This window comes from Lepidothrix coronata, unplaced genomic scaffold (genome assembly GCF_001604755.1).
Source record: "Lepidothrix coronata isolate B3197 unplaced genomic scaffold, Lepidothrix_coronata-1.0 Scaffold2, whole genome shotgun sequence".
Classification (NCBI taxonomy): domain Eukaryota; kingdom Metazoa; phylum Chordata; class Aves; order Passeriformes; family Pipridae; genus Lepidothrix; species Lepidothrix coronata.
This window is the reverse complement of record NW_016690182.1, coordinates 6,736,213-6,761,509: the sequence shown is the minus strand read 5'-3', so window position 1 is coordinate 6,761,509 and position 25,297 is coordinate 6,736,213. Positions and strand designations below refer to the sequence as shown.

Here is a 25,297-nt window from a genome sequence, read left to right as displayed (position 1 = left end):
CAGGTTTAACAATGAATACCTCATTATTTACAGTATTGACAAAACTGCTTTGGGTAATAACCCCAAGTTCAGACCAAGTTTACCAGGTGATAGGTGCCAGCTGCCACATCACTAGATGAGATATTTTTGGTGCAATATGTATTCACATGAAATACTTCTCAATAACGTTGAAAATGTAGTTAAAAATCTACTTGCTCTGTCTCTCAACAGAGTGCAAAGAACTATTTTATTTTTAAAAGAGTTTCTTACCTTAGAGGAACTACTGGTTCCTAAGATTTGGTGAGTTTCTGTGCCGAGCCAAAAAAAAAAAAAGTAGTTTCACACTTGAGCTGTGCAAGCAGCAGCAGAGGCAGGAAGATGCAATCACGGATGTGGGTTCCAGCGCGCTGCTGCACAGGACGGCGCCAGCGGCACAACCCTCCACCATGAATCCAGAAGAACAAACTGTAACGTGGCTTATTTCGTTGGGAGTCTTAAATTCCCCCAAGAAAATAGTAGACGATCCAGAGGAGTTCCTGAAAACTTCCCTGAAAGATGGAACAGTGCTTTGTAAACTCATTAACCGACTTCTTCCGGGATCTGCAGAAAAGGTAATGCTTTCCAATGCATTTCACTGCCCTGAGACAGAGCCCTGCTCAGAGAAACACTGCCCTGGGCATTTTGCGTCTGGTTTCCTTTGGTGAGAGGAGCTTCATGGGGGATAAGTGTTTTACATTTAAGTTTCTAACACAGTAAAGTGTGATTGTAGATTCAGTTCTTTGATTTTGTCTCTATGTCCAGAAAAAAAACCCCACGAGGTTGCACTTGGCCAGGTTACACGTGTTCATTCAGTGACAGGAAATACTGGACCTACCAGAGATCAGAATATCTTAGCTTTGAATAGAAGGATATGCAGTTTGTCTGTATTTACGTAAATATCGTTAATTTTGACTGTAAATATATTCACTCTTTCAGAAGTCTTACTGCAAAATGCTTTGTTAGTCAGGAAATACACTGGAGAAGCAGATTAGGACAGGAATAAACAATAACCCTTGCATCCGGGCTGTTTGATCTGTCCCAAAGCCAGCAAATCCATTGGTACTGAAGCCATGTGAGTGCCTCCTGTTACAGTTTCATGAGGTGTGTATTTGCAGTCCAAAAGCATGATAAGAAACTGCAGGAGAAAAAAAGAAAAGGAGTCCAATGACAGATAGGAACTGGCAACACAAAAGAGAAGCTGTTTCATTTAAAAAAACACCACCACAACAGCTTATCCACCCTATAAAACAGGAGCCTTTATTAAATTATGCAAAGATCAGTTTTGCCAGCTCCTTATCTTTTGTTTACATGTGATGGTTTGGGGCAGTGTGTTGTTGAAGGTCATCAATTTCCCACTGTCACTTCAGGGCACTGTCATATGTTGAGATTTAAAACAAGATGCCGACCATTTCGATGTATTCATCACTTCCTCCAGTGGCTTTCTTCCTGCTTCGACAGCTTGCCTGCCACCCCCTCCCGCCCCCTGAAGAAGCTTCCCTAATTCAGTATAAAACGCACATGTCAATATTCATGCAGGCCCTCTCCACACAGGCGACACGGGAGGTAATGCAATGAGCTCAGTGGGTTTTCTTTCTTTAGTATTGCCTGGAGCCTAAAAATGAAGCAGATTGCATCAGTAATATTCAAGAGTTCTTGAAAGGCTGCGCACTCCTGAAAGTGGAGGTAAGTCAGCTTGGGTCCTTTCTTCTGTTGTCTTAACTTGTCTGTTTAATCAGCCTTGGGAAAGGGAGCCAGATATCAGAGGGACTAAGTATCCATTCCTCATCTTTTGTATTAATAATGTAAGTCAAAGCATGGGTAGTTTAATATTCTGTTTGGAGAATTTGGAAACAGAGTTCATTGACTGTGAGCTTAACAGATTCCTTCTTGTCTTTTGAGATAAACCTAAATGCTCAAGCAGACATACATGCAGCAATAACAGGAGGTCTGTCTTAACAGACGTAAACCTGGACCTGTTTATGTAGGGTATTTTTCATTATTAGAGGGAAGGAATTGCAGGTTTTAGCCTTGCTTTAATAGAAGGGTGAAATACTCAATACTGCAGTATTTTTTCATCCCCTTGCAACTGTTGTGTGAGATTCTGCCAAACACATAATAAATTGTTCCTTACATGTAAAAACAATCCTAACGAAATGAAAAGACACCTTTTCAATGGCTATTCCTAATCCTATCTATGCTGATTCTTATGCTTAAGCACAGCTCGTGTTTGCAAGATCAGTCTACATGAATCACTTCAGAGTTCAGCTAATTTTGCCATCAAATTTTTTACTGTTTGCCTATAGACTTGAAATTTAAATACTTTTGTATCACACTTAAATTCCTGCAGTAAAAAAGAAACCTGTAACTAAGAATCATCACTGTCTTGTTTGAAATATGCTCAAGGTTGTGGGAAAAACTATTCTGAATACAAATTCTGCCAGAAGCAGGGACAGCATCCTTGGGCATTACACAGAATACTCATGCACCACTGTGAGAAAAGTCCATCCCACAGTAGCTCTGTTCCTGCATTTTTTCTTTGAAGGTCTAAAGCAAAGAGCCTTTCTTCTCTTCAGAGGTTTTTAGCTAACCAACATGGGAATGTGCTCATTCCAGGAGTGTCTCCCTAGCCTGTTGTTTCCCAGTAATGCATTTCTCGAGCCTGCTGCAGCAGCCCAGTTTTAAGTGCAGATATATATAGAATCCCTGAAGGCCTATCACATCCAAAATCAGTTGTTGCCAGTCCTCTGGTACTGACCATGTGATTTCCTCCATTTTTCTGAGAGTTTATTTTTCTATTTGCAAACTAATCATAAAATGGCTGTGGTGGAAAATATTTTTAAAAAAGGAATTTTAAAGAGCTAAAACATAGGACAAGGGAACAGTCCTCAACTGCTGTGCTGTAACATCTCGTAGTTTTGAGAGTCCATTCTGCAATATTGCACTTACACTCCACAATTTTCAGATACACAGAACTAGCAGCATTATGTGTCCAGCTCTAGGTGTTGCTCTGATCCTCCACATGCATTTTCTTCCTTGGCTTTAATAAATTAGAGGTTTCTGACTTCTTTTTTTCTTCTGATTTATAACCTACTTCATCTTTGAAATATTCTGAGCCTTTAGTGAGTTTTTCCTTCACACTCATGTGGTTGCCCCTGTCTTGTTTGCTGTCAGAGGAGACCTCAAAAGCTGAATAAAAGCTCAAATCTCTCGAGCTCAAGTTTAAATTTTGCAGTGAAATGAAAACAATTTCATCTTTCCCCCCCCCCCCAAAATACTGTCATATTAGAATGCCAAGTGAAGACAGGAATTTTGTTTTTTCCTGGCTCCTCTCTGTAGCCTCAGGCAGAGGAAGGCTTGAGGTAGGACAGCTGAGATGGTGGGCAAGACATGGCACAGGCAGAGTGCTTATGCTTCCTTCTGACTCTTCTCCTGTATTGCCAGGTTTTCTGAGTCCTCTGCAGGCAAAGCAGGAGGAGACAGGAAAACCCTCTGCCATCTGTTCCTTCTAAAAGCTGCCCTGTTTGGACCCCCTTGGCAAGGGGCCTCTAAGCAGCATACCTACAGATGTTCCTCCCTCATGCCTGATCCCTAGTTTGCCTTGGGAAGGGCCACTGTCCTTCAGAGGGGGGTTCTCTGCAGCACATTTACTCTGGAAGCAAGTCTGGAGTATCAGAACAGGCAGGGAACCTTCTGCTTCCAAGATCTATCAGCACTGAAGTTGCAGAGACTGGGTATTACATCTAAGGATGATGAGCATAAGATAGGGAATCTTTTCTGCTCCAGCAACCTAGCCTGAGTAAAGAGTACCATCAGGAAAGATCTTGGCTTAATACATTCGAATTCCCTGACAGCCATCCTGCTGCTTACCCAAACCTTGGATTTGACAATAAAACCCTGCTGATTCTCTCCAATTCTGCCCCTCTCCAAATACCACAGGAAACTCTCACTCCTCAGATATGAAGAAGTAGCCTGGGACTGGACCTGAGCCACTTCTCCTGTCTTGAGACTGACAAGTGCATGTTAAGGTCAAAGATTCTGTTCCTGTTGCAGATGTGAGCAAAAGAGGATGTTCTGAGGAAATTGAGAACTCACAACTCCCCTGGATGCTGACTTGTACAGAACAGCCTCATCCTGGGGAATCTCAAACATGATATTAGCATCCCATCCTATCATCCCGTGGCTTTATTGTACTTTGCCAAAGCAGTGACTACCTTCATACTCTGCCTTCAACTTTTTTTTTTGTAGATGTTTGTGCAGCTGCTGTTTGGAACTGAATACACACCACTTCACTGGGCATTGCTGGCATGCAGGGAAGGTGGTCAGTGTGGAAAGTAAGGTTTTCAGCAGTTTTTAGTTGAAACCCAAGTCTCACCTTCCACTGAACAGATACTGCTTGCCGGTCTCTTCCAGTAGGAGGGAATGCAAAGAGGTACACATATGCACTTCCCTCCCACCCTTCTTTGTTGTCCTGGTAACTCAATCTTAGGAAGTGGAAGAAAGACACAGTGAGGCAAACAGCAACTTCTCCTGTTTTACAGGAGCAGTGAAACATTTGGACATAGTGGACACTTGGACATGGGGGAAGAAGGACACTGTGTGACCTTCCTGTTTTGAGTTGGCTCCATTAAGTTGAAGGAGTTCTAAAGGCTGGTGGTGTGAGCTGGAAGAATCCATCTCGTGGCAGGGTGTAAATAACCAAACTCTTCCTTAGCTTCACTCCAGCCCAAGCCTGCAAACATTTGCTGTTTCACTTGTGTTAGTCCTGAAAGAGAAGGCAAGCAGGGGAATCACCACCTCCTTCTAACCAGGCAAGTGCTGTAATGAGGTGAAACAATGAAATCGTGTCCAAAATTTTCCAACTGCTTTTCAGTGCAGGAATTTAATCTAAATTATGAGAATGTCTGTTAATCCAGCTCTGCTGAGTCAGAAGACCAGGCAAAGGACATGGGCACCTCTCTGGAGTTTAAATGTCCTTAGAGGATTCTTCCATGGTTTGGACTGAGGAACAGTGCAGATAATCTGTGTTTAATTTACACTTTGGCTTCAACCTCTGAGCTGTGTATCTGACTCAAGAGCTAGTCCAGTAAGTACTGCTCAGGCAGTGCCAGCTGGATGCAAGTGGGTTGAGGTGAAAAGTGGAAGGGAAAAGATTCTGTCCTGATGACCACGTGGGTCTAGTGTAGAAGATAGGGAAAAGATCACGAGGAAAGAGAAAAATCATAGAAAGCTCCTGGCCTAGCTTTTTCTTGAGGACACAAATGAGAACTGTTTGCTTTTGCTCTTGACATCAGTGTGCATGTAACAGCAGCTCTAGCTAAGCGTCATTTGCTGCTGAAGAAGCACAAGATCTTCATTCAGCAGCAGAATTTTATTGCTAACACCACAAAACTTCTGGCATGGTGCTGCATTTTGTGAGCTAAGAACGGTATCTGCCTGATAAATCAATAGCTGGATTAAACCTGGCCCAAACGATCCTAGAGCCTGCAGTGGGTTGTTGCCTTCGTGGGCAGCACAGAGGCTATTTCTGCTCTTGGAGGTGCTTGCAACCTTCACCAAACTGTTTGTGCCTGGACTGAGGGTGTGGGAGAGCAGATAAAAAGTCATCACCCTCTTGGCTCCCCATCCATCCATGCTCTCCCAAAACCTGCTGTCCTTTGGCTTCACTCCAAAGCGGCATTACCTTTCCCAGGTGGATAACATCAGAAGCGAGAGTTCCTGGGCAGCAGCGACCAGCACAAGCACTGGGAAATGGGTCTCTCTGAACTCTCAGAGTGATGCAGTGTCCCAGAGACCCCAGGTCCAGGTGTGGGGTGTGTCCCTGACCCCCGTGTCCCTGCATCCCAGGCTTCACCAGGGATGTCAGTGCAGTGCTCCATTCCCTGTTCATGCTGCAGCCCTCTGGTGTGCTGAGGCGTCTGGGGATTTTCATGTTCCCTGCAGGAGAATGTTCCCCGAACAGATGGGCACAGGCAGCAGAGGCGCCGTGCTCGCCGTGGTGAGGACATGCCGTCACTGAGCATTCACTGCCTCAAACGGAACTGTGCCTCATCCATGGGCCCTTCTGCAGCTTTTCTCTTCCTAGTGCTGCAAACCTGCTGCAATTACTGTTTCAATAGCCTGGATATTCTTTCCTTGTCCCATCCTTTCCCCCTCATTTTCCCTGTCCTTTTTAATTTTCCTTTTCCTTTCCTTTTTTTCCTGTTTTCCCTTTCTTCCCCCCTTTCTGCTTTTCCTTTCTTTTTTCCTTTCCTCCTTCCCTTTTCTCCTCTCCTCTCCTCTCCTCTCCTCTCCCCTCTCCCTCTCCCTCTCTCCTCTTTCCTAATCCACTCTTCTCCTATCCCTCGCCTTTCCCCCTCTCTTCTCTTCCCTGATTTACTTTTACCCTTTCCCTTTTCCCTTTCCCCAGCCTTTCCCTTCTTCCCTTCCCCACCTCCCTTTCCCCTTTGCCTTCCGCTTCCCCCTCTCCCGCCCGCGGCCGGCGGAGGGAGCTGCGGCCGCACGGCCCGCCCGGGTCCCGCATCGCCCGGCGGAGCGGGGCGGAGCGGGGCGGCGGCACCGCCTGTCACTTCCCCTTCCCTTCTCTTCCCTTCCCTTCCCCGCGCCGCGATCCGGCTCCGGGTCAGAGCCGCAGCGGCCGCCCCGCAGCAGCGCCCGCCGCCGCCGCCATGCCCCGGGGCTGCGCGCCCGCCCGCCCGCCGCCGTGAGTACCGAGCGCGTCCCATCCCGGGCGGGGGTCCCCAGCCGGGGTGTCTCCGGGCAGCTCCCACGGGGTGTTATCCCCGCGGGTGTCCGCGCTGGAGGGGGTGAAGGCAGCGCGGTACCGGCGCGGGGGCTCCGCTCCGGGCGCTCGGCGGGGGCAGCGGCGTTCCCGTGCCCGTGCCCGGCTCCGCGGGGCCGGGGCCGGCGGAGCTCCGGCCGCGGAACGCACGGGCAGGTCCGGCGGGAGCAGCCGCGGGCAGCGGGCGCCCCGAGCGCCGCATCCCCGGCGGCCGGAGCGGGCGGGGGACGAGCGGCTCCGGCTCCGGCTCCTTCCTCGGGTCCGGGGCAGTCGCGCCGGGCTCCGGGCTTGGCACCAGCTGGGGCTTTGCCAGGGTTTTTGTCTGACTGTGGACGACTCGGGCTCGAAACACAGCCCGGCTTCCCCGAACTTTTCTGCGCCTCCCATGCCGCGACCGGGATTTTGGGTGCTGGTAACTTGCTGGCTGCTCGCGGGTTTGGTTTTCCGCCCTTCCCGAATAGCCGGGTGCTCTTCTGGTCGCGGAGCACCGGCCCCTGCTCGCCCCGCCGCTGCCTTTGGCGGAGCGCTGGCGGTGCGGCAGTGCAGGGCTTCCCTCTCCCGGTGCGATTCCCGACGGAGCAGCCGGAGCGTTTCACCGAGGGGAGCTGCGGTCTGGGATTCTGAAAGTCAGGAACGCATTTTAATGGAGATCTTCAGATGACAGACGTAGATTTCAACGCCGTTTTACTTACATCCACCAGATCTTCCATGAGTTAAAAGCGAAGAAAGGCTTTTCTCCCGTTATTTCTCTTCTAGATGCAGGTTGTCTTTTAGTTAGGAATGGAATTATGGATGGATTGTGCTGGAAAAAGTAATTTTTAGCTCGTAAATGAGGACTTTTCTGTACACCGAATTTATTTGTGAACAAGCTGTAGAATATATTTACATTACAGTAGCTGATCCAGAAGAGTTTTCCACATTGTCTTTGTTACACAGTAGCTGTTCCAGACAGTTTCTCCATGTTATTGCTTGCTTTTGTGCTCGAATTTTTTGCATATCCTTCTCCCTACCGTTTCTCTGTGGACTTTGTCAGCCTGATGACTCTGAACTTACAGCATTATTCTGTGCAGTGAAGGATTCAGGATGTATTTTACTACTTTGGTCCTTAGAAAAAAAAAGCCCTTCATTCAAGGCAGGACTTGTTTTTCTGGAATTACCGAAGTGGAAGAAAAAGGGTATGACTGAGAAAATGACACACCAGAGAGATGCACGCAAACATCCCACCCCGGCTGTTTACTTTCCTCCTGTGCAACTGTAACATCGCATCCTCCAGCAGCTGCCAGCCGGGTCAGTGCACGCCGGGGCTCTCCATTACCGTCTCCCTTTCCGTGGCGACACAAACATTTGTTGCTGCTAGGGCTGGAGGCGATGCTCAGATAGCACTGCCTGCAATTGCAGGGCAGCAAACTAGTTCACGCACCAGCTGGCAGAGGGGATGGGGTCTGCGTGGTCCAAAGGAGCAAACCCAAGCAAGTGCAGGTGACAGATCAGCTTAAAAACAGCCCAAGGTAGGTGGGGATGTCCCCAAAGTGTGCAGAGCAGTGGACATGATCGAAGCTGCGGAGCTACTGGTATCAATGTTTGTGGTGACACAAGGTTGTCCCCCCTCTGAGCTTGGATTAAATTTCTTCTGGGTAAAGGCTTCTTCCTGGTGTTGAGTGGCTGACTCAATTTTAGAATATATTCTCAACAAAGAGCAGTGTTTGTGCTGCCTGTGTTGGACTTTGGTGCTGCACTGGTGTGTCTGTCGAGAGGAGGAGATGCCGTGAGCATCCAGGGCTGTGGAAGAGGCCAGTCCCTTTCCTGTTTGAAATATGACAAGCGTACTCAAGAAGCTATATGTGGAAAGCAAGAAAGGGCCATTTTAAAGGGCAGTTTGAATTACCCTAAAGGTAATTAAGACTTGTGTCCTTATTTAGCAGGATGCACTCTTTAGTGCATTGGAAATGTTTCTAATTAGATGGTGTCTGCCAGGACAGCTTTAAAATCATCTCCTGTGTTCATTGGATTTGTGTATCTGTGGTCTCCATCTGCAAGACAACATGTATTTGGGGATTAGCAGATGGTGCTATGGTGGTACCATTAACAGGGACTTTTTGTATCTCATATTTGCTTCCTTAATGGTAGGATTTGTACAGTCTGTGTGAAGTTGAGGGCATTTCTCAGGTGTTAGAGGGGATTGCAGTGTTTTGGAAACTCAGGATGCCCCTCATTGTGCTGATGGTGATTTCTGAAGGGCTCAGTGTACAAGGTCCAGGCTATCAGTCATGGAAAATAAGCCCTTGCTAGCTCTGTATTTCTGTTTTGCTGTTGAAGCTTAGCAACACCAAATTATTTAGGGTGGAATTTTTGTATATAAAATAGCTGTTTTTGGCTTCCTGTAGAAATGTGTAAATGTTCTATATATGCCATATTGCAGTGGCAGAAAATTGCGTGTTAATCCTACTGTGGAAAATATGTGTGTGTTTATACATAGATCTGTATGTACAGCCTCAATCTCTTCAGCTTTCGATAACAAAAATAGCAACAAAATCTTTCCTTCCCCCAAGGCCAGCAATAACCTTCTCGGTGATTTTCAGAGGAGTCCCTGCTCTGCAGACAGCACCAGTTCCTTCCTTCCCTGTCCCCAGCGTTACACTCCGAATGCTGCCGGGTCCCCCTGCCCTTCCCACGCAGCGATGCCCCAGGAATTCTCTGGCTGTAAAGGAAATGGGACTTGTCAGCCCTGAATAATCACCCTTTCCCTGCAGAGACACACGGGCTGCCTAATCCTCACTGTCATCCTCCAGCAGCGTGGGTGGCTCAGGCAGCCAGAGTGAGATGTTTTGGGCTCAACTGACCAAGTTCCTCTTTCACAGGTGTTTGATCCACATGACTTGTACACCGGAGACCAGTTCTCCAAGGTCCTGAGCACATTAACAGCTATAAATAAAGCTACTGAAGGTAAGAGAAAAGGTTGTTTTTTTCTGTCATCCTTTCAAATTCTTTCTCATGTGTGCGCGGGGCTGGTTTTTATTTTTTTGCTAATTCCTAGTTTATGATGATTTCTTGGCAAATTGTTCTGCCAGCACTGATGCCTGGTGGTGGATGGTGAGATTGGCATTTCATGCTTCTACCAACTCTATGTTTAAATGTGGTGTTTCACAGGTGCTGTGTGCACTCTGCAGAGCTCGATTATCGCTTTGCACTGCGGGACCTCTGCTCAGTTTTGACAGTATTAAGGGACTTCAAAGTAGGTCATTGTAAGGGAGCCTCAGTGTAAATGAGCATGCACCTCCCAAAATGCAAATATCAGATTTTAAATAGTGTGTTTCAAAGCCGAAGAGAAAAACAGCTCCATCTGCATAATATCTTTACTGAATGTCAAAACAAACGTTGTTGCCAGTTGCTCAGTCAATTGTATTGATGTTTTTCTCTCTCTCCTCTCCCGGGTTCCATAGAGTAGGCTCCTGGATCTGGAAATCAAGCTGATAGCTTGTCCTGCATCCCTGGGAGCAGGAGTAGGCTGCTGAAGCAAAACAAATCAGCTGATCTTGTTTCCATCCCAGATGTGTAGCTGTTCCCTGCAGGCTGCTTTAAACTGATACTCAGTCACACAGGCTGTGAAAGGAGAAGTTCAATGGGGGGGACAATGGCAGTGTGCTGCTCTGGGTAAGAGGTGAAAATACCTTCATTCTGAGGGGATGAGGAACAGATCTGCATGAAGGTGGAAAGCATTTATAGCCCCCTGTCATACAGGTGGACTGGGACGGAGTCCTGCGCACCCACTGAAGTGCAGCCCTAGGAGAAGAGTTCAGTTTCCCTGTTGCAGGTCACATTATAGGTGATTTAAGAGAGGAGAATTCAAAATCATTATTTTCCTCTCATGGGAAGGTTTTCCTCTTTGCTTACTGCATTTTGACTACTTTTGGTTTGTTTTACTCTCTTATTTTACTTTCCTTTCAACTGAGTTTTTGCTTTTGGATTCTTTTTTGCTAGTACAGAAACTGCTCAGGTGTTCAGTGAAACAAACTCTTTGCTGGGAGTAGACCCTCTCCTGCTTTTTTCCTCTTTTCTGTTCTGATGCAAGGCTTTATAAAATCATATATATAAAAATACTATATTTATACATTATATAAACTATTGTATAAACTATCATGCATGTATTGTACATCAACATAGGTAATAATATGTGTATAGTAATAATATATAATGTATAATAATAGTAGTATTTATATGTACACACACACATATGACTTGTACACACAGATAAGTGTGTGTAATGCTGCTCTGAAGAAATTCAGGTTCTTAGGCTGCCATTCTTCAGCCAGCACTTGGCTCTGCCCATGGCTCATTCCCTAGAAGTCTGGGAATGGTAATCTGGCCTCAGCACATCATCTCCTCCCAGCCTCAGCATCTCTCACAGCCTCCCACCGCTCCCTTTCCCACAGCACCCTGTGACCCTGTGTGGAAGCTCTTGCAGTTCAGTGTGATGGGGATATAAAATGTAGGTTACGTCGACCGGGAGCAACCTTTGCAAGTGCTGCTGTTGTGATCGACAGTTGCTTTATTATTCTGAAAGCAAAAAGAGTGAGAAGCTTTCCTGCCTCTGTGCTTGCCTGTTGCTGGACCAGAGCGGTGTGATGGGTGTGTGCTGATGGGATGGCAAGGCCACTGTGCCATTCTCAGAAAGTCCCCTTATTTACAGCCCCAACTGCATTTCTGCAGCCACCCATGTCCCAGCTCAGCCCGAGACAGGGCTTCTGGGAAATAGTTCCAGTCATATGTTACTGACAAGGTTACAGGGAAGCTGGGATCCTCCTGGTTTCATGGCAAACATCTGTTTGAACATATGCTTTCTCTGTTGAAATGTTAAAAAGCGCAATGCCTGCGATATAATTAGCTGCTCAGGCAGAGAGCACCCTTGGGAAAAGTACAGGGTAAAATAAATACATGTCTAAAACGTTTGCTTTTTGGTGGCTTGGCCGAGCTCCTGAGGAGCAGGAGTCTGTGTCCTACAAACCGCCACTGCAGATGGTCCGGTTTGTCCGTCTCGTCAGAGGCCAAGGGCTGAATGGAGCATCAGGACAAGCCTGGTGCTGGCTACTGCAGTTCCTGCCGTGGCCAAGGCTCTGGCATGCCTGCACATCCCGGCACTCGCAGCGCTGCTGCATCCCAACACCCTCGTCAGAGGCAGAGGGGAGTAGGTGTCAGCTAAGGAAACGCCGTGGGAATGTGTTTCTGAGCATCCATTTGAAGTCCAAATCCTTGTGTGTTCGTGGATCTTGTTATGCAAATAACTGGAGGCATCGTTTGTAGCCGATAAACTCGTAGTTCAGCAGCTGTCCATCAAAACACAGCAATACAGAGCTTGATGCTTTTATCTGCAAGAGAGGGCAGGGGAGGAAAACCAGCTGTGCTGGATCAGACAAGGCTCATCTGCCAAAAATAGTGTAGGAATGTGAGCAGAAAACCCAGCTATTTTAACCATAGTTTAAGCAACATATGGCAGCAGTGTTCCAAGCTGGACCAGGCATAAAATAGGACACTGTCATGATGCAATATAAATGATACACTTCCCTGCCAAACTGTCAAAGTCAGTTTTACATTTGTTTCTAGGTTGCTGCAGATATTTATAAAAGCTTTGGAAGATTGGGAGGGGCAGGGAGAAGCATAAAATCTACAGTAACCGAGTCATTTCCGTGGGACTGTGGCTGATGACTTGAACAAGCAAAGTCTGGACTTGTGGTTTACGCCCTCCCTTTCCAGAAGGAATCAGGGGAAGAACATCTCAGGCTGGCAGCCAGCCACCCCTCTGGCCAGTGAGTCGCCAGGAGCAGCCAAAACCACTCCTGCTCAAATCCCGGGATGCTTCAGAGAGAAAAACCCACTCTGTTGGCAAAGTGGGTTTTCCATGTGGAGGGGTTTTGCTGTTGCTGCAGCCCAGGGAGTTGGGAATTCACCATGTGGTCATAAGGCAGTTGTGTAACGAGCAGGGCAAAAGAGAAAACTGACTCACTGACAGCACACAGGATTTATCATGGATGTTGTCCATCGCTAGAGCACGGACTGGGCAGACTGGAGTGTGGGTATGGCATGGCTGGGGGCTGTAAGACAGCAGCCTGGAAGTCATAGTCACAGACCTGGTCCCCATTGTGCAAGGGGTTGGAGAGAGACAACGCAAGTCCTTTCCCCAAGAGCTCACAGTTTGTGTTGCTCCAGGTCCAGTCTAAGGATGAGGTGTTTTCCTATTGAAACAAAAATCCTCTGGGGAGAATAAAAGCCCAGCTGAGTTCCTGTAACTCCCACCAAACTTCCCCTTCGGAATGAGTTTTCCATGTTGACATTCAGACAGGAGGAGAATGGGGGAACAGCAGCCTTAGAGTTTATGTTTTCTTATTCCTGTGCACACTTGGTGGCTGGATCACCCTCTCTTCTTGCAGCATTTTCAGGGAAGAGCTCCAAACGTGACCCAGGGACTTGCACACCCAGCACAGTGATTCCTGCAGACTGCTTTTGTCTGTCCTGCTTTTGAGGTCCATGGACATGGTAGGTCCACACTGCAGGTGGAAACCAGCAGCTCTGGAACACAGAAATGTTCTAAAATCTGAAGCAAAGCTATAAGGCGCATCTTAAAAGTCCTTCACAGTTTACTGGAATGCTAATATCTGCTGTTGCATTTTTTGACCACCATGGCACATAGAAAGAAGGTGATCTGAGTCGTGTCCCACAGTGTGGTGTGAGGTACAGTAGCAGAGAAGTACTGGAAATTACTGGGTGGCTTGAATGCCATGGTTTTACCCCTCTGCAGCATCAAGCAGGAGTCTGGGGTTGAGCGCTGCCAGGTCTTGCAGGAGCTGGGACTTCTCTTAGTGACAAAGGACACTGACTCAGCCTCTGCATAGTTGTGACCAGGAAATTTTTTACCCTCTGGCGACTTTTCGTGTATTAATATAGAAACAAATCACTAATCATAAAAACAGATGTGTCAGAGCAGCAGCATTGCCTCCAGCATCAGGCAGGTGGGGGCAGGAACAAGCCTGGAGACTGGTTTGCAAAGCAGGGAGCTTTGAGTGTGTGAAGGAGGCAACTCCAAGAGCTGCTGGGATAATCTAAACCTTTCCATGGGCTGTCCATCTCCTGGGGATGACACTCCTGTCCTTCCTCAGTGTGGCTTGAATCCCTCTCTCACATGGCTAATGGCAACAGTCCATGAACAGTAATCAAAATAGTGCCTAGGCTGTTTCAGCTGGATAATGAACCCAGAAGGACTCCTCTAAATAGAGAAGCGATTGTGTTGACCAGCTGTTCAGCATTCTTCCCCACTCAGTGGGACAGCCCACGCTGCAGCTGCAGAGGTGACCTAAGAGCACTTGAGAGCTAAACTGTGACACACCTTCAACAGTGCTTACTTGGATCCCAGAAACATTCCCAGTTGGGCATCATTGGGCTGAGTATTATTCTACTTTTCTACAGTTTTAAGGGGGATTTAAAAGAAAACCTGCAATTGGATGTGTGGCTGGCACAACCTAGGAGTGCCTCAGGATGGAATTCAACTTCTTCCCTGATGGAAGGGTTATCCCATCCCAGAAAAACATCCTTGCTGTTGACTGACAGTACCCACGCTGGAGATACCGTCTTGCTCTTTCAGCTGTTGTGCCCTGTTGTTTTCTTTACAGGCTTTACTCTTTGCTTTGCTGTGATGTGGAGGGGTGGTGGACAGTTGGGTAAAACTCAGATGTTGTTTCGTTTCACCAGATCAGCCACCCAAAGGGCCATGTTCACATCTGTCGTCTCGTAGCTCCACGGCTGGAGACCCCCAGACTGAGTCCAACGGCACAACTTCACAGTCAGCGAGGGCGTTACGGAGGCAATCCAAGCTTGTGGTATCCCTTATTTAACATCTGATTATCGGGTTGATGGCTGTGGGAGTAGAGGGGTATGAGTGGTACCTCTGGGTCAAGGACAGCAGAGGAGCTTTTTCTCCCCTGATCTCCATCACAGCTTTGCTGCCTCGGCTGGAGGGAGTCTTGCAGCTTCTCCAAACCACAGTGCTCCTCTGTGTGACATGAGGAGAGCGATTCTTATCTGCCATCCATTGCACTGGGAAGCTAAATTAATGCTTGGGAGGGACCTTGTGGTCCTCTGGAGGGAGTGTTTACACAACAGCAAGACATTATTGCTTGTTATACAGAGCAATACTGAAAAAACAGCTGTCACAACAAAGAAGAACAATGGCTTGTCCTAGTGGTTTCTGCCTTTATGGAGGATTTACTGATGTTTTTCCATGCTTCTTTCCTTAGGAGATGACTGAGAATGGCAATCATCAGCTGGTGGTAAAGGCCAGGTTCAATTTTAAGCAGACCAATGAGGATGAACTCTCCGTTAACAAAGGAGACATTATTTATGTCACCCGGGTTGAAGAAGGGGGCTGGTGGGAAGGGACCTTGAATGGAAAAACAGGCTGGTTCCCAAGCAACTACGTCAGAGAAATCAAATCCACCGGTAAGCAAATTGCTTTCAAGGGCTGATTGAATGACAGCAGTATAATGCAGTGAGGACCCTTGTGCCTTTGGGAAATTGCTGCTATTTATTAAGGACCATTTGTGTTCTTACAGCAGCCGGGCTAATGGAAGGATGAATGAGGCCGGAAGGGTAAAGCCTTTTGGATGAGTTGTTTGAGAGCTGCTTCACCCTCTTCCCAGTGCATCGTGCCTTTCTGCTGCTCCCCCAAGCCCCATCAGCACGGAAGCAGGGATGTTGCCAGAGGATGAGGTTGACCAGTTGCTTGGTTCCCCTTTGTTCTGAGGAGCTGTCAGGTCGTTCCAGTGTCTGAGCACAGAATTAGCATTTTGTTAGAGACCTCGGTCAGGCGATGTGTTTGTGTTTGATCCTGCCATTTCTGGCAGCACTGGAAGGGATGCTCACCATTGTGGTGTGCAATCCAACAAAAACTGCATGACCACAGGGAACGGTGCCTGGTTTTGTCCATAGTGGTGGCTGATTCCTCAGGGTACATTTTGCCCCTGATGCCTCTTCTGCTGCGATACTGAGAAAGGAAGAGGGAGGGTACGATCCATCTGATGACATTTGCCTTTGTTGAGCTTTGTCTTGAGTGTCCTTAACATTTTCTGGGATGTGATCATACCCAGGCATAGGGGGGGATGACATGAAGACCTTGGCCAAGTGCCCCGTGGTGTTACACATCCATTCAAGTAGCTCAGCCTCTTGTTCTTCAGAGACCATGGTGTGACAGTAAACTGTTTTTTTACAAAAAGCAACTTAATTCCTTAATGTGCCTTGAGGACTTACCCTGGACAGAGACCAGTTGTGTGCTTGGTGCTGGTTTTATGGTTCAGGGTCAGCCCTGGCCTCAAACACTGAGATGCCAGCAGTGGTCTGCAAAGAACTGCAAAATGTGCAGCCCCCATTAGACATCCTTGCTCCCACACTTGCAAAAAAAAAAAAAAATAAACAAAGGAGGGAAGAAAAAAATTAATGATTGAGTGCTCAGAATCAGTTTTTGTTTAATTCTAAATGAAAAAATCATTGTTAGAATATCTCATCTCCCATTGTTTCCCTCTGGGAAATGATGTCTGAGCTAGAGCAGGACGTTGCAGCAGGGATTGAAGGCTTGTCTGGCACAACCCAGGAATTGCTAATTAACTTAGTGAAGGGAGAAGAGAGATGTTTTAAACAAAGAAGAGCAAACTTCAGTCCTATGGGGAAAATCAGATGGGAGCTGCATGAGATAACAGCACCTCACTAAAGGGCAAGTCTCCCACAGATCCTGATGTGAGAGCCCATCAGATTTTTACATCTACAGAGCTTTTCTCTCCAAATCCTCTCTCCAGCATCCATTTCACATGGAAGGAGGGTTCATTCCCCTGGTGTCTGCATGCTCAGGAAATGTGGCCATATTCCAAGTGATATATGCAGAGACTTATCAGTGAACCGTCCCCAGGAGCACTGCTGGGGTGGGGGGAGCTGCTTTCCTCACCTCCACAGTGTGAGACTTATCACTCTAAATGGAGTTACTTGTTTTTCAGCAGTATCTGTACCTCCACTGTGTCCTAAATGTGCCCTTTGGGTGGAATTAGCTATCTGTGTGGAGGAAAGCTCCTCTGAGTCTCTAGATGAGGCACGGAGCTCCTGGCTGGAATTGACAGGAAGCACTACAAGAGCAATAATTAGACAGTACATCAAGCTGCAGCTTCCAGGGGCTAAATTTATCAATATCAAGCTTCTCCCCTGCTATCGGTGTGAAAGTAATTGCCTTCTGTGAGTGATTGCAGGGAGACAGGAGAGCCTGGCTGCTCTGCAGGGCACAGAGGGGTTTCAGTAGGAGGTGCGCAGCGTGGCCAGGGCTGGGCAGCCTTGCACTGCCTGCCTGTCCCAGTCCAGAGGGGATAATGGTGCCACTGTGGTTCTGGGAGAGCTGGGAAAGCTGTGCTGCTGGCAGGGAAGGAAAAATGGAGCAGGGACTTGTATGTGTGTGTGTGTGTGTGTGTGTGTGTGTGTGTGTGTGTGCACATACCATGCTGGAGGCACCCGCAGGGATTTAGCAAATGCCAAATGAGAATTGACTTCCACGTTTGTGGGAGCTTTTCATTGAAATCTACCTTCATTCAGAGAAGGATTTTGCATCACCACTGACTGCAGTGATCACAGTTCAGCATATTGATCGGGGTTGGCTTCAAGTGCCTTGTGAATCACCTGGAACAAAGCATGGTAACCGTCGTTTCTTACAGACACACAGTTTTAAAACCCAAATTTTGTGGGCCAGGTGAAGTCACACTGTAGCTCCAAACAGTGCCAGACACTGGGCTGCTGCCAGGGATTTTGGAGCAAACCTGTAAGTTGGTTGGCAGAGGCTGCACAGAGCTTCTGGTGTGACTCGCTCAGCCCCTGTCAGCGTCATGCATGCCTCTGGTTTGATCCTAGCTTTTATGAAGCAGGGAAACAAACTCTGCAATTGAAGTTTTGTGTTCACAGGGATGAAGTTATGTCTGCTGGACATGATGTGGCAGTGTCTTTTCCTCCTGGAATAATGAGAGCTGTGCATTGTAATTTATTGATGTATTTTTTTTTGTACAGATAAACCACTCTCTCCCAAAGCATTAAAAGGACTTGAAAGCACTCAGCTGACAAAGAATTATTACCCTGTGGTAAGTTTTAAAGTGCTGATCATACATTTTAATAAGTAGCATGTTATTAATCTTCTGAACTGGCTTCTTCCCTTAAAAATCATTGAAGCAATTTGTAACAATCAGGGATGTGACTCTGTGTTTAAATGCAGCTGTTTCCATTCCCTTGATTCAAGGCTGTCGAAACAATAAACCACAAATGGAAGTTGCTGCAAGATGTCAAAAGGAGAGACTTGAAATGGGTGACTGAGATAGTTCATCAGAGGTGGCAGCTTTGAGATCAGTGTGGGAGAACAAGGCACAGTGTCTTTGGTCCAGTCCTTACCATGGACTGGGACTATCTCCTGTTGATAAAGATGGGGAGATAATGTCATGGTGTAAGCAAGCCAAATTAGGGCTCTGATCCCTTTCTTGGGTTTGGCTGGAGATGTTACACCCTGAGCTGCCTGCCCTGTGCCTCTGCCAGCAGCTGCAGCCCTTGGAGAACAGGCAGCCACTGCAGCTCACAGCCTGGTTGTAACTTGCTCAGCTTTGGAGCAGGTTCACAGCCTGCCAGGCCATGAACTGTGGCTATAGAAGGGGTGGGGAGACATCACCTCCTCTACATCTTGCTGCCACAGTGAGGAGGTCTGGTAAAGGTGGGGCAGGTGCCTTCCCCCTGTGTCCAGGCTGGAGTAAACCCTGTGGTGTAAGAGAGTGAAGATGCCTGCATGTGAGCATCCCTGGCTCTCAGTGCTGGAGCTAAATCATGCTCATCAGCATGTCTAAATATATTTCAAGCAAAGCAAAGCAGTAACAGTATGTCCAGAGAGCTGGGAACCACCTCCACTGTCTCCAAAGCTCATCCACACTGAGAAACTGGAGTGCTGACTGGGAGGGTGCAGGCACTGGGTTTTCCTGCCATGAAGCCGGGGGTGAATTGGCTGCTGAGGTGGATTAGCAGGAGCAAACCCAACTCAGCATATCCCTGAAGTGGCAAGTGAGCTGTGCCCTGGCTTGAGCTGCCACAGGAGCCATCCTTGGTGCAGCCACTCCTGCATTTAAATTGTGCTGCCTTGGTGCAAACAGTGCTCCCAGAGTGCATGCACAGGTTGTTTGTTTGCACACCTTGGCAGCCAGTTGTGTGTGCAGGGCCAGGTCATGAGCCTCTTGAGGGTCAGATACTAAACTCAGGTTGGACCTGACATTGTCTTCATGCTTTGCCAGAGAAGAAGGAGCAGCCTTTAACACCTGCTTTCCAGGCCTTGCCGAGTCTGCAAAGTAAAATCCCAAAATTAGCCCACCAGGACTTTGCTGAGCATTCTGGGTTCTGCATTAACAAGTGTAATTTCTGGACTTAAAATACACTTCCCTGCACTTCCACATTTGGAAGCTGATGTCATGTTCCTTTGACTAGTCTCTAGTACAAAGATCTACTCAGTACTCTGTCTCTCACCCTAGGTGTTGCAAAATATTCTGGAAACAGAACGAGATTATGCGAAGGAACTACAGTCACTTCTGGGAACTTACTTAAGACCCCTCCAGTCTTATGATAAGTAAGATATAAGAGCATCTGAGGTGGAGAGAACACTGTAAAATCCATCATAGTTCATTACTTTCCTGCCTATGAATGTTTAGGGACTGTTATTGCTGCTCTTACAAAGCCTCACAACTTCTCTGTGAGCCAGAAAACCCGCCCATGTTCTGCAGGTTTCTGCTCTTTCCCATTCCTCAGTGGTCACGCAGGCACTGGGCTATGTTAGAAACGGGCATGTCCATCTGGGAGAGGGCTGGCTGTTCCCACCCATCTGCAAGCTCATGTGTGCCTGTCCCAGCATGTGTGTTCCCTGGCAGCGTGCCTTGCATGGCTTCTCCCCTTGTCATTTGCCTTGTTGTGACTTCTCAGCCCCAGCCATCTCTTCATTTCATGCCTGACGACAGGTATCCTCTGTGGTTAGATTGCCTCTCGCGGAATCCAAAGTGCTGCTCAGCAAAAAGTGGCTCTCCTGTGTCCCTGTCTGTGCAGCCATTGGCACTAAGTACCTCTGTACTTGAGAAGAACACGCTGCCATCCCTTGTGGCCTGAGCAACACTGGGCTGACTGGGGGGTTTGTCCAGGCTTACCCGCGGAAATAAGGCCACGTGTTTTCCATCCAGCACACTGCTGCCTGTCAGCAGGTCTCTTGATAGTTTCACCTTGCATAGAAGACTCAGTGCACTTGACTTCACCTCCTGCTCGCTGCTTCAGCTTTCCAGTTGTCTCTTCCCAGCGGTGCCGTCTCGGTGACCCTGTCCATGAGCTGTGTCTGGGGCTGGGGTCCAGCTGAGTGCTTTGCGGGAGGACTGGGCAGCCTTGGGGCGTCACGGGTGGAGAGCTGGTGTTTAGACATCGTCCAGTCTGGGGAGATGGGAGAGTGGTGTCCTAAGGCCTCTGTATTAAAATCACTTCTCCCCTCCTTAAGTCTTCATGTGGAAAATTTCTCATGCTCTCAGCCTTGTAGGCAGCAAATGGCCTAAATGAGGGTGGTATGAGGGTGACTATGAGGATGGCTTTGAGGATTACAGAAGCAAATACATTAGCTTTGGCTAGGAAAAATCCAACCTCACTCGAGGAACAAAGCAGTCCCTACCTGAGGTGCTGCTGTGTAGGACCCTCCTCCCATAGGGAAACCCACAGAATGAATCCCTGAAGACAAAGCTGTCTCTGTGTCTGTGCACACACAGCCCTCCCCACCCCTGGCTGAAATCCCATCTGTCTGTGCCTATTAGACAGCTAAACGTCTGAGAAGATTAGTGTGATTAAGTGATTAAAATCCAATTAAGATAATCCTTGGCAGCAGACACCTTCTCCAGGAGTCTGTGGTCTGTAGCTCACAGATCATGAATTTTGTGTTTTCCTGTGTCCCATATCTGGGGAAAGAGAAATTCTTGGGTCTTTTTGGAAGGACCATTTACAAATATGAAGGGACTGCTCCTGAGAGCAACATCTCTGATGCTGACTGGTGATTTGACTCTCACAGGCTCAGCGCCGTGGACATTGCAGCATTGCTGGGAAACATGGAAGAAATCTCTGCATTCCAGCAAACGCTGAACCAAGCCTTGGAAGAAGTTGTAAAGTAAGTTCCTGCCATAGCACTGAGGTTGTTAAGCTATTAAACTGCAGCTAAAAATAATAGAGAGACATGTTCATTAATCTTCCTCCGGGGTGCTGTCTTAGACTTCTTAAATATAGAAGAAAATAACAGGATTGAAGAAAGGTGGCAGGTAATGCTTTGGCAGAAGGGAAGGTAGAAGAAACTCTGACATTTTTAATGCTAAGGCATCTGCTGAATGAGAATGTCACTAGACCTGACACAAAAGATGCAAGCACATGCAGGGTGGGAGATCTGGCAGACATGAAGATGGGAATTGCCAGGAAGCAAAGAGCAAATTATTAGAAGTGCTAATTTCCTACAGGGGAGCTGACAGACATGTTTAGCCTTAGCCCAGCCTGTCTTTTGGAAGGGCTGAAAAGAGACAGAGAAAAAACTGAATACTAGAAATATATTCAGGCTGTGGCTTCTCTTTCTCTCTTCATCTCCTCTCTCATATTCATGGGCAGCCCAGAGAGTGGGACCATCCCTACATTGCCCCCAGTTCTTCCCAGCACATCCTCATCAGACACAATGGGCTGCAGCATCCCAGCTGCAGCTCTGCTGGTGGCACAGGTCAGGCTGGGTCACACCTTGCCCCAGGCTGATAACGGGTTGTGATTCTCACTGTCTGTACCACAGAAAGCCAGACCCATCTGAGGGTCTCCTTTTTCCTCCTCCCCAAGTGGGAGGTGTGGGTATTTTGCTGGGTTCTGCAGTGCCCTGGGAATGTCCCCATGCAGCGGGTGGTTCCTGGGCAGGTCCCTGAGGTTGCCATAGCTGCAGGGTGCAGATCAGGAGGCTCAGTGTGGCAGTGTGTTGGTGTCTGTAGGCTCCCCGAGAACCAGCAGCGTGTGGGAGGCTGTTTCACGAACCTGATGCCCCAGTTCCGCTCCCTGTACCTGACGTACTGTGCGAACCACCCGTCGGCCGTCAACGTGCTCACCCAGCACAGGTGAGTGGTGGAGGAGGAGCTTCAGACTGAAATCCCTCCTTTAAAAAGTTACTCTTCTTACTGATACTTGGCCTGCCACGGATGTTGAGATGTGTTTTGACAACAGGGCAAGGGGATAACATGGGATCCTGCTGTTGGGAAAACTGCTGGGGTTTTGGGCTCTTCAGCAAAGCCTTTCAGCTCCAGCATGGAGACAACTCATTGCCAGTTGTGTTCAGGGCTGGTCCTGTCTGCACATACAGGATCCTACCTTAGGTAAAACAGGCAACCCCAGCCCTGGCAGTAGCATCTCCTGTGATTGTTACTTGCTAAAGGACTGAGATGCTGTTTCAGACCTGCTCCTCCAGATGTTGTTTCCTCCCACCTGCTCACACACTTGCAGGTGGGAGGGTGCTCCTCTGTGGCACAACAGTGAGGGGCACTTTACTGCAGAAGGAGGGTGGTCATCGAGTTACCCAGAGTTACCCAGTTTATTAATTGCTCTTAAACCAAATGGTTCATTTGCAGGGTCATTGGTAGATCACTTTAACAGCATCTTTCTCCCACTTGAGTAGACACTCAAATTTGTGTGATGTGCCAAGCCAAAAGGCTACCACTGTGTCATGCCTAGTGCAGTTTAGCTGTCCTGCCTGCAGCAAGGAGAAAGCCAGGATCCCATCTGTACTGTTTAAGTCTTCCCATTCTGTAATGGGAACTTAGGTGGTGAAATCCAGCTTTAATTCAGCGTAACGAAAAGCCTGGCTCCAGTAAATGACTCATTCATGTAGTTCCTCAGTCTGACCCCTTTTCTTAAATCAGTTGAAGAATCAGCTTTAGCAAATGTGCTGACACACACAAGCCATGTTTTCTGGAGCAATGGATGTGCTAACACCTGCATCATGGCTCCCAGCAGGGTTCCAGCATATTATTGCAGCATCCTCCAGCACAGCACCAGCCTCTGCAGTCCACACTGTCCACCAGACACCTGGCCCTGTGCCATCTCACTGTGCCTAGGGACCAGCTGCTGGCACTGATGTATCCCAGAAGCTGTGCATTCCAACACCTGCAGCCACACAGCATCCTCCCCTGCATCCCTGGGGAGCAGGGTCTTGCTTGGCTGGAAGCTCACAGCTCTCTGCCTGCCCTACTGGGTTGATGGGGGGTGCTCAAAGGGGAGGCTGGGCTGCCCTTAAAAAGGCACAGCTCAGAGCAGAGCCCTGGCCATCAGGAGAGAGCGTGGGAGGCAGCAGAACACAGCCCTCAGTGGTGCGAGCCCTCCTCGTCTTTGTCGTTGTTGTTGTCTCTATTTATAGTGATGAGCTGGAGAAGTTCATGGAGGGCCAGGGTGCGGCCAACCCAGGCATTCTCATCCTAACCACGAGCCTCAGCAAACCCTTCCTGAGGCTGGATAAATACGTGACACTTCTGCAGGAGCTGGAGCGGCACATGGAGGTAGGTGGGATGTGGGGCTGCTGGGCAGACTCTGCCCCTTGGTGCTGCCAGAGCTGCCCCCTGAGCTGCAAGAGGCACATCTGCCCTTTGGTATTTAAGCACCATGTGGCTAAAAGTGCTTACCACCTCTCCAAGGAGATGTCCCACTTCCCCGGGACGTTATCCACCTTTCAGGTTAAAAGTGGGAAAGCAGTGGAGGAGTCAGGGGATGTTGTGGGAAGGCATTGCCTGCTCTTCACCTCAGCCCTTCCTCAAAGATGGGCCATTTCCAGCACAAGTAAAAGCAGAGTTCAGGGTTGGGCTACAGCTGGTATTTGTTTGCACAGCGGGTAATAAATCAGGGGTTTTATTATCGTTTGATGAGATTCCTAAGCCTGGCCACTCGTTCCTGCGGCTCACAGGCGCATTCCTACCCCTCGCCTCAGGCTTGTGCTCCTGGGTGGAGGCAGAGCTGCACAGACAGACGTGCATCTGGCAGCCAGCACAGACACGGGGGCGGAGGAGCGAGTCCTGGGAGCAGGGAGAGCAGCCGAGGGGCACAGAGACTTCCTTGGCAAGTGACAGGTTGGCTTCAGGACATTTCTTCCCCCAGGGAATGTTAGAGATCTCTGCTGCTGGAGCTCTCCAAATCTCAGGGGTGGTGCAAGGGGGTGAAGAAAACAGAAGTAACAGTCTATTTTTAACCAGGTTTGCTTTTCCCCCTCTTCCAGTTTTAATTACCAGTTAATTACTCAGCACACTTATCCGTGACCGTTCAAATCCACAACCCAGCCAAAGGATTAAAACCTTTGTGCTTGAGCCAGGGGTATTTCTGCATAGGAGAGGCCATGAGAGCCTGCAGGGTAGGCACACACAGACCTACCTGTCCCACTCTCACCTGGCTTAGCTGAGCTGCAGCCACCATGCCCGTGCAGGGACGGTGTGCTCTTTGCAGGATGCTGTATGGGAATCAGCAGTGGATTTGGGGACACACACATCACCTGTTTCTCTTAGTTTCTGAGATGAGTGTGGGAGTTTTGTTGCATGAATCAGTAGGGCTGAGGTTTAAGCTGTGATGCCGTGGGAAGAGCATGGATGAATGCAGTATAGATGTATGCAGTGTGGATGTATTGTACCATAGCATTCCCTGCACTGCTGCACAGCTGGTGATGGGGCAGGTACGCTCAGGGCAGCCCCCGTCCCACGTTCCAGGCTGAGCAATTCCAGGCTGCAGGGACTGCTCCATCACAACCTAGATACCTTAGGATTTGCTTGACATGAGAACTGGGTGGCGAGGAGCTTAGAATATAGGGCCCTGGACATGCAACTGTGGTCAGAGACAAGGGACAGCATCCTGCACTTCCCCTTCCTGAGCTCTCTGCTCAAACATGCCCTCCCTTAAACCTGGTGGTGAAGCTCCTGTTGATGCTCATGGATTTCCACCCTTGATGGGGCAGTGGCTGGAATACCTTGCACACCAATGGTTTTCTTTCTGAAGGTGAAACCACAAATCCACCCTGCACCTCTGCCCGTTTTCATTGATTTTCTTTCCAAGTCAAATTTGCTATGAGTAAAATAATATCTGCTCTTGCTCTGGCCACTTTACACTCATTAAATTGGTATTGCTGAATTGCATAGCTACTTTCAGCCATGTCACGTTGAAGTGGATGGTGGGGAAGGTACCTGGGGGATTGTGGCCCCCTCCTGCAGCCTGTGCTGCCTGCACCCTCAGCCCCACAGCCCTGGTGTACTGGGACAATGGTGCTGCTCAGGGTGGGTTGATGCTCAGGGTGGGTCCTGCTGCTGCTGCTGGCTGAGGTATTTTCTCTCCCTTCACTAGGAGGCGCATCCAGATCATGAAGAGGTTTTGAAAGCTGTCACATCCTTCAAGTCCCTTGTG

At 48.4% G+C, this 25,297-nt stretch overlaps 1 protein-coding gene across 3 annotated transcripts in view; it reads left to right on the top strand.

Moving 5' to 3' along the window:
- Window positions 1-363: 363 nt before the first annotated feature.
- Window positions 364-25,297, top strand: part of ARHGEF6 (Rac/Cdc42 guanine nucleotide exchange factor 6) — a 40,414-nt gene continuing 15,480 nt past the window's right edge. Inside the window, exons 1-11 of one of the 3 annotated variants that reach the window (XM_017818669.1) lie at window positions 364-590; window positions 1,618-1,701; window positions 9,655-9,739; window positions 14,534-14,661; window positions 15,079-15,280; window positions 17,873-17,943; window positions 19,363-19,457; window positions 20,922-21,017; window positions 21,865-21,987; window positions 23,280-23,418; window positions 25,238-25,297. In XM_017818669.1, the coding sequence (XP_017674158.1) occupies window positions 426-590; window positions 1,618-1,701; window positions 9,655-9,739; window positions 14,534-14,661; window positions 15,079-15,280; window positions 17,873-17,943; window positions 19,363-19,457; window positions 20,922-21,017; window positions 21,865-21,987; window positions 23,280-23,418; window positions 25,238-25,297 (1,248 nt within the window). In that variant the 5' untranslated portion in view covers window positions 364-425. Of the gene's footprint in view, window positions 591-1,617; window positions 1,702-6,699; window positions 6,719-9,654; window positions 9,740-14,533; window positions 14,662-15,078; window positions 15,281-17,872; window positions 17,944-19,362; window positions 19,458-20,921; window positions 21,018-21,864; window positions 21,988-23,279; window positions 23,419-25,237 lie in introns of those variants that run through there. The other 2 variants (XM_017818678.1, XM_017818684.1) reach the window with 2 other exon arrangements.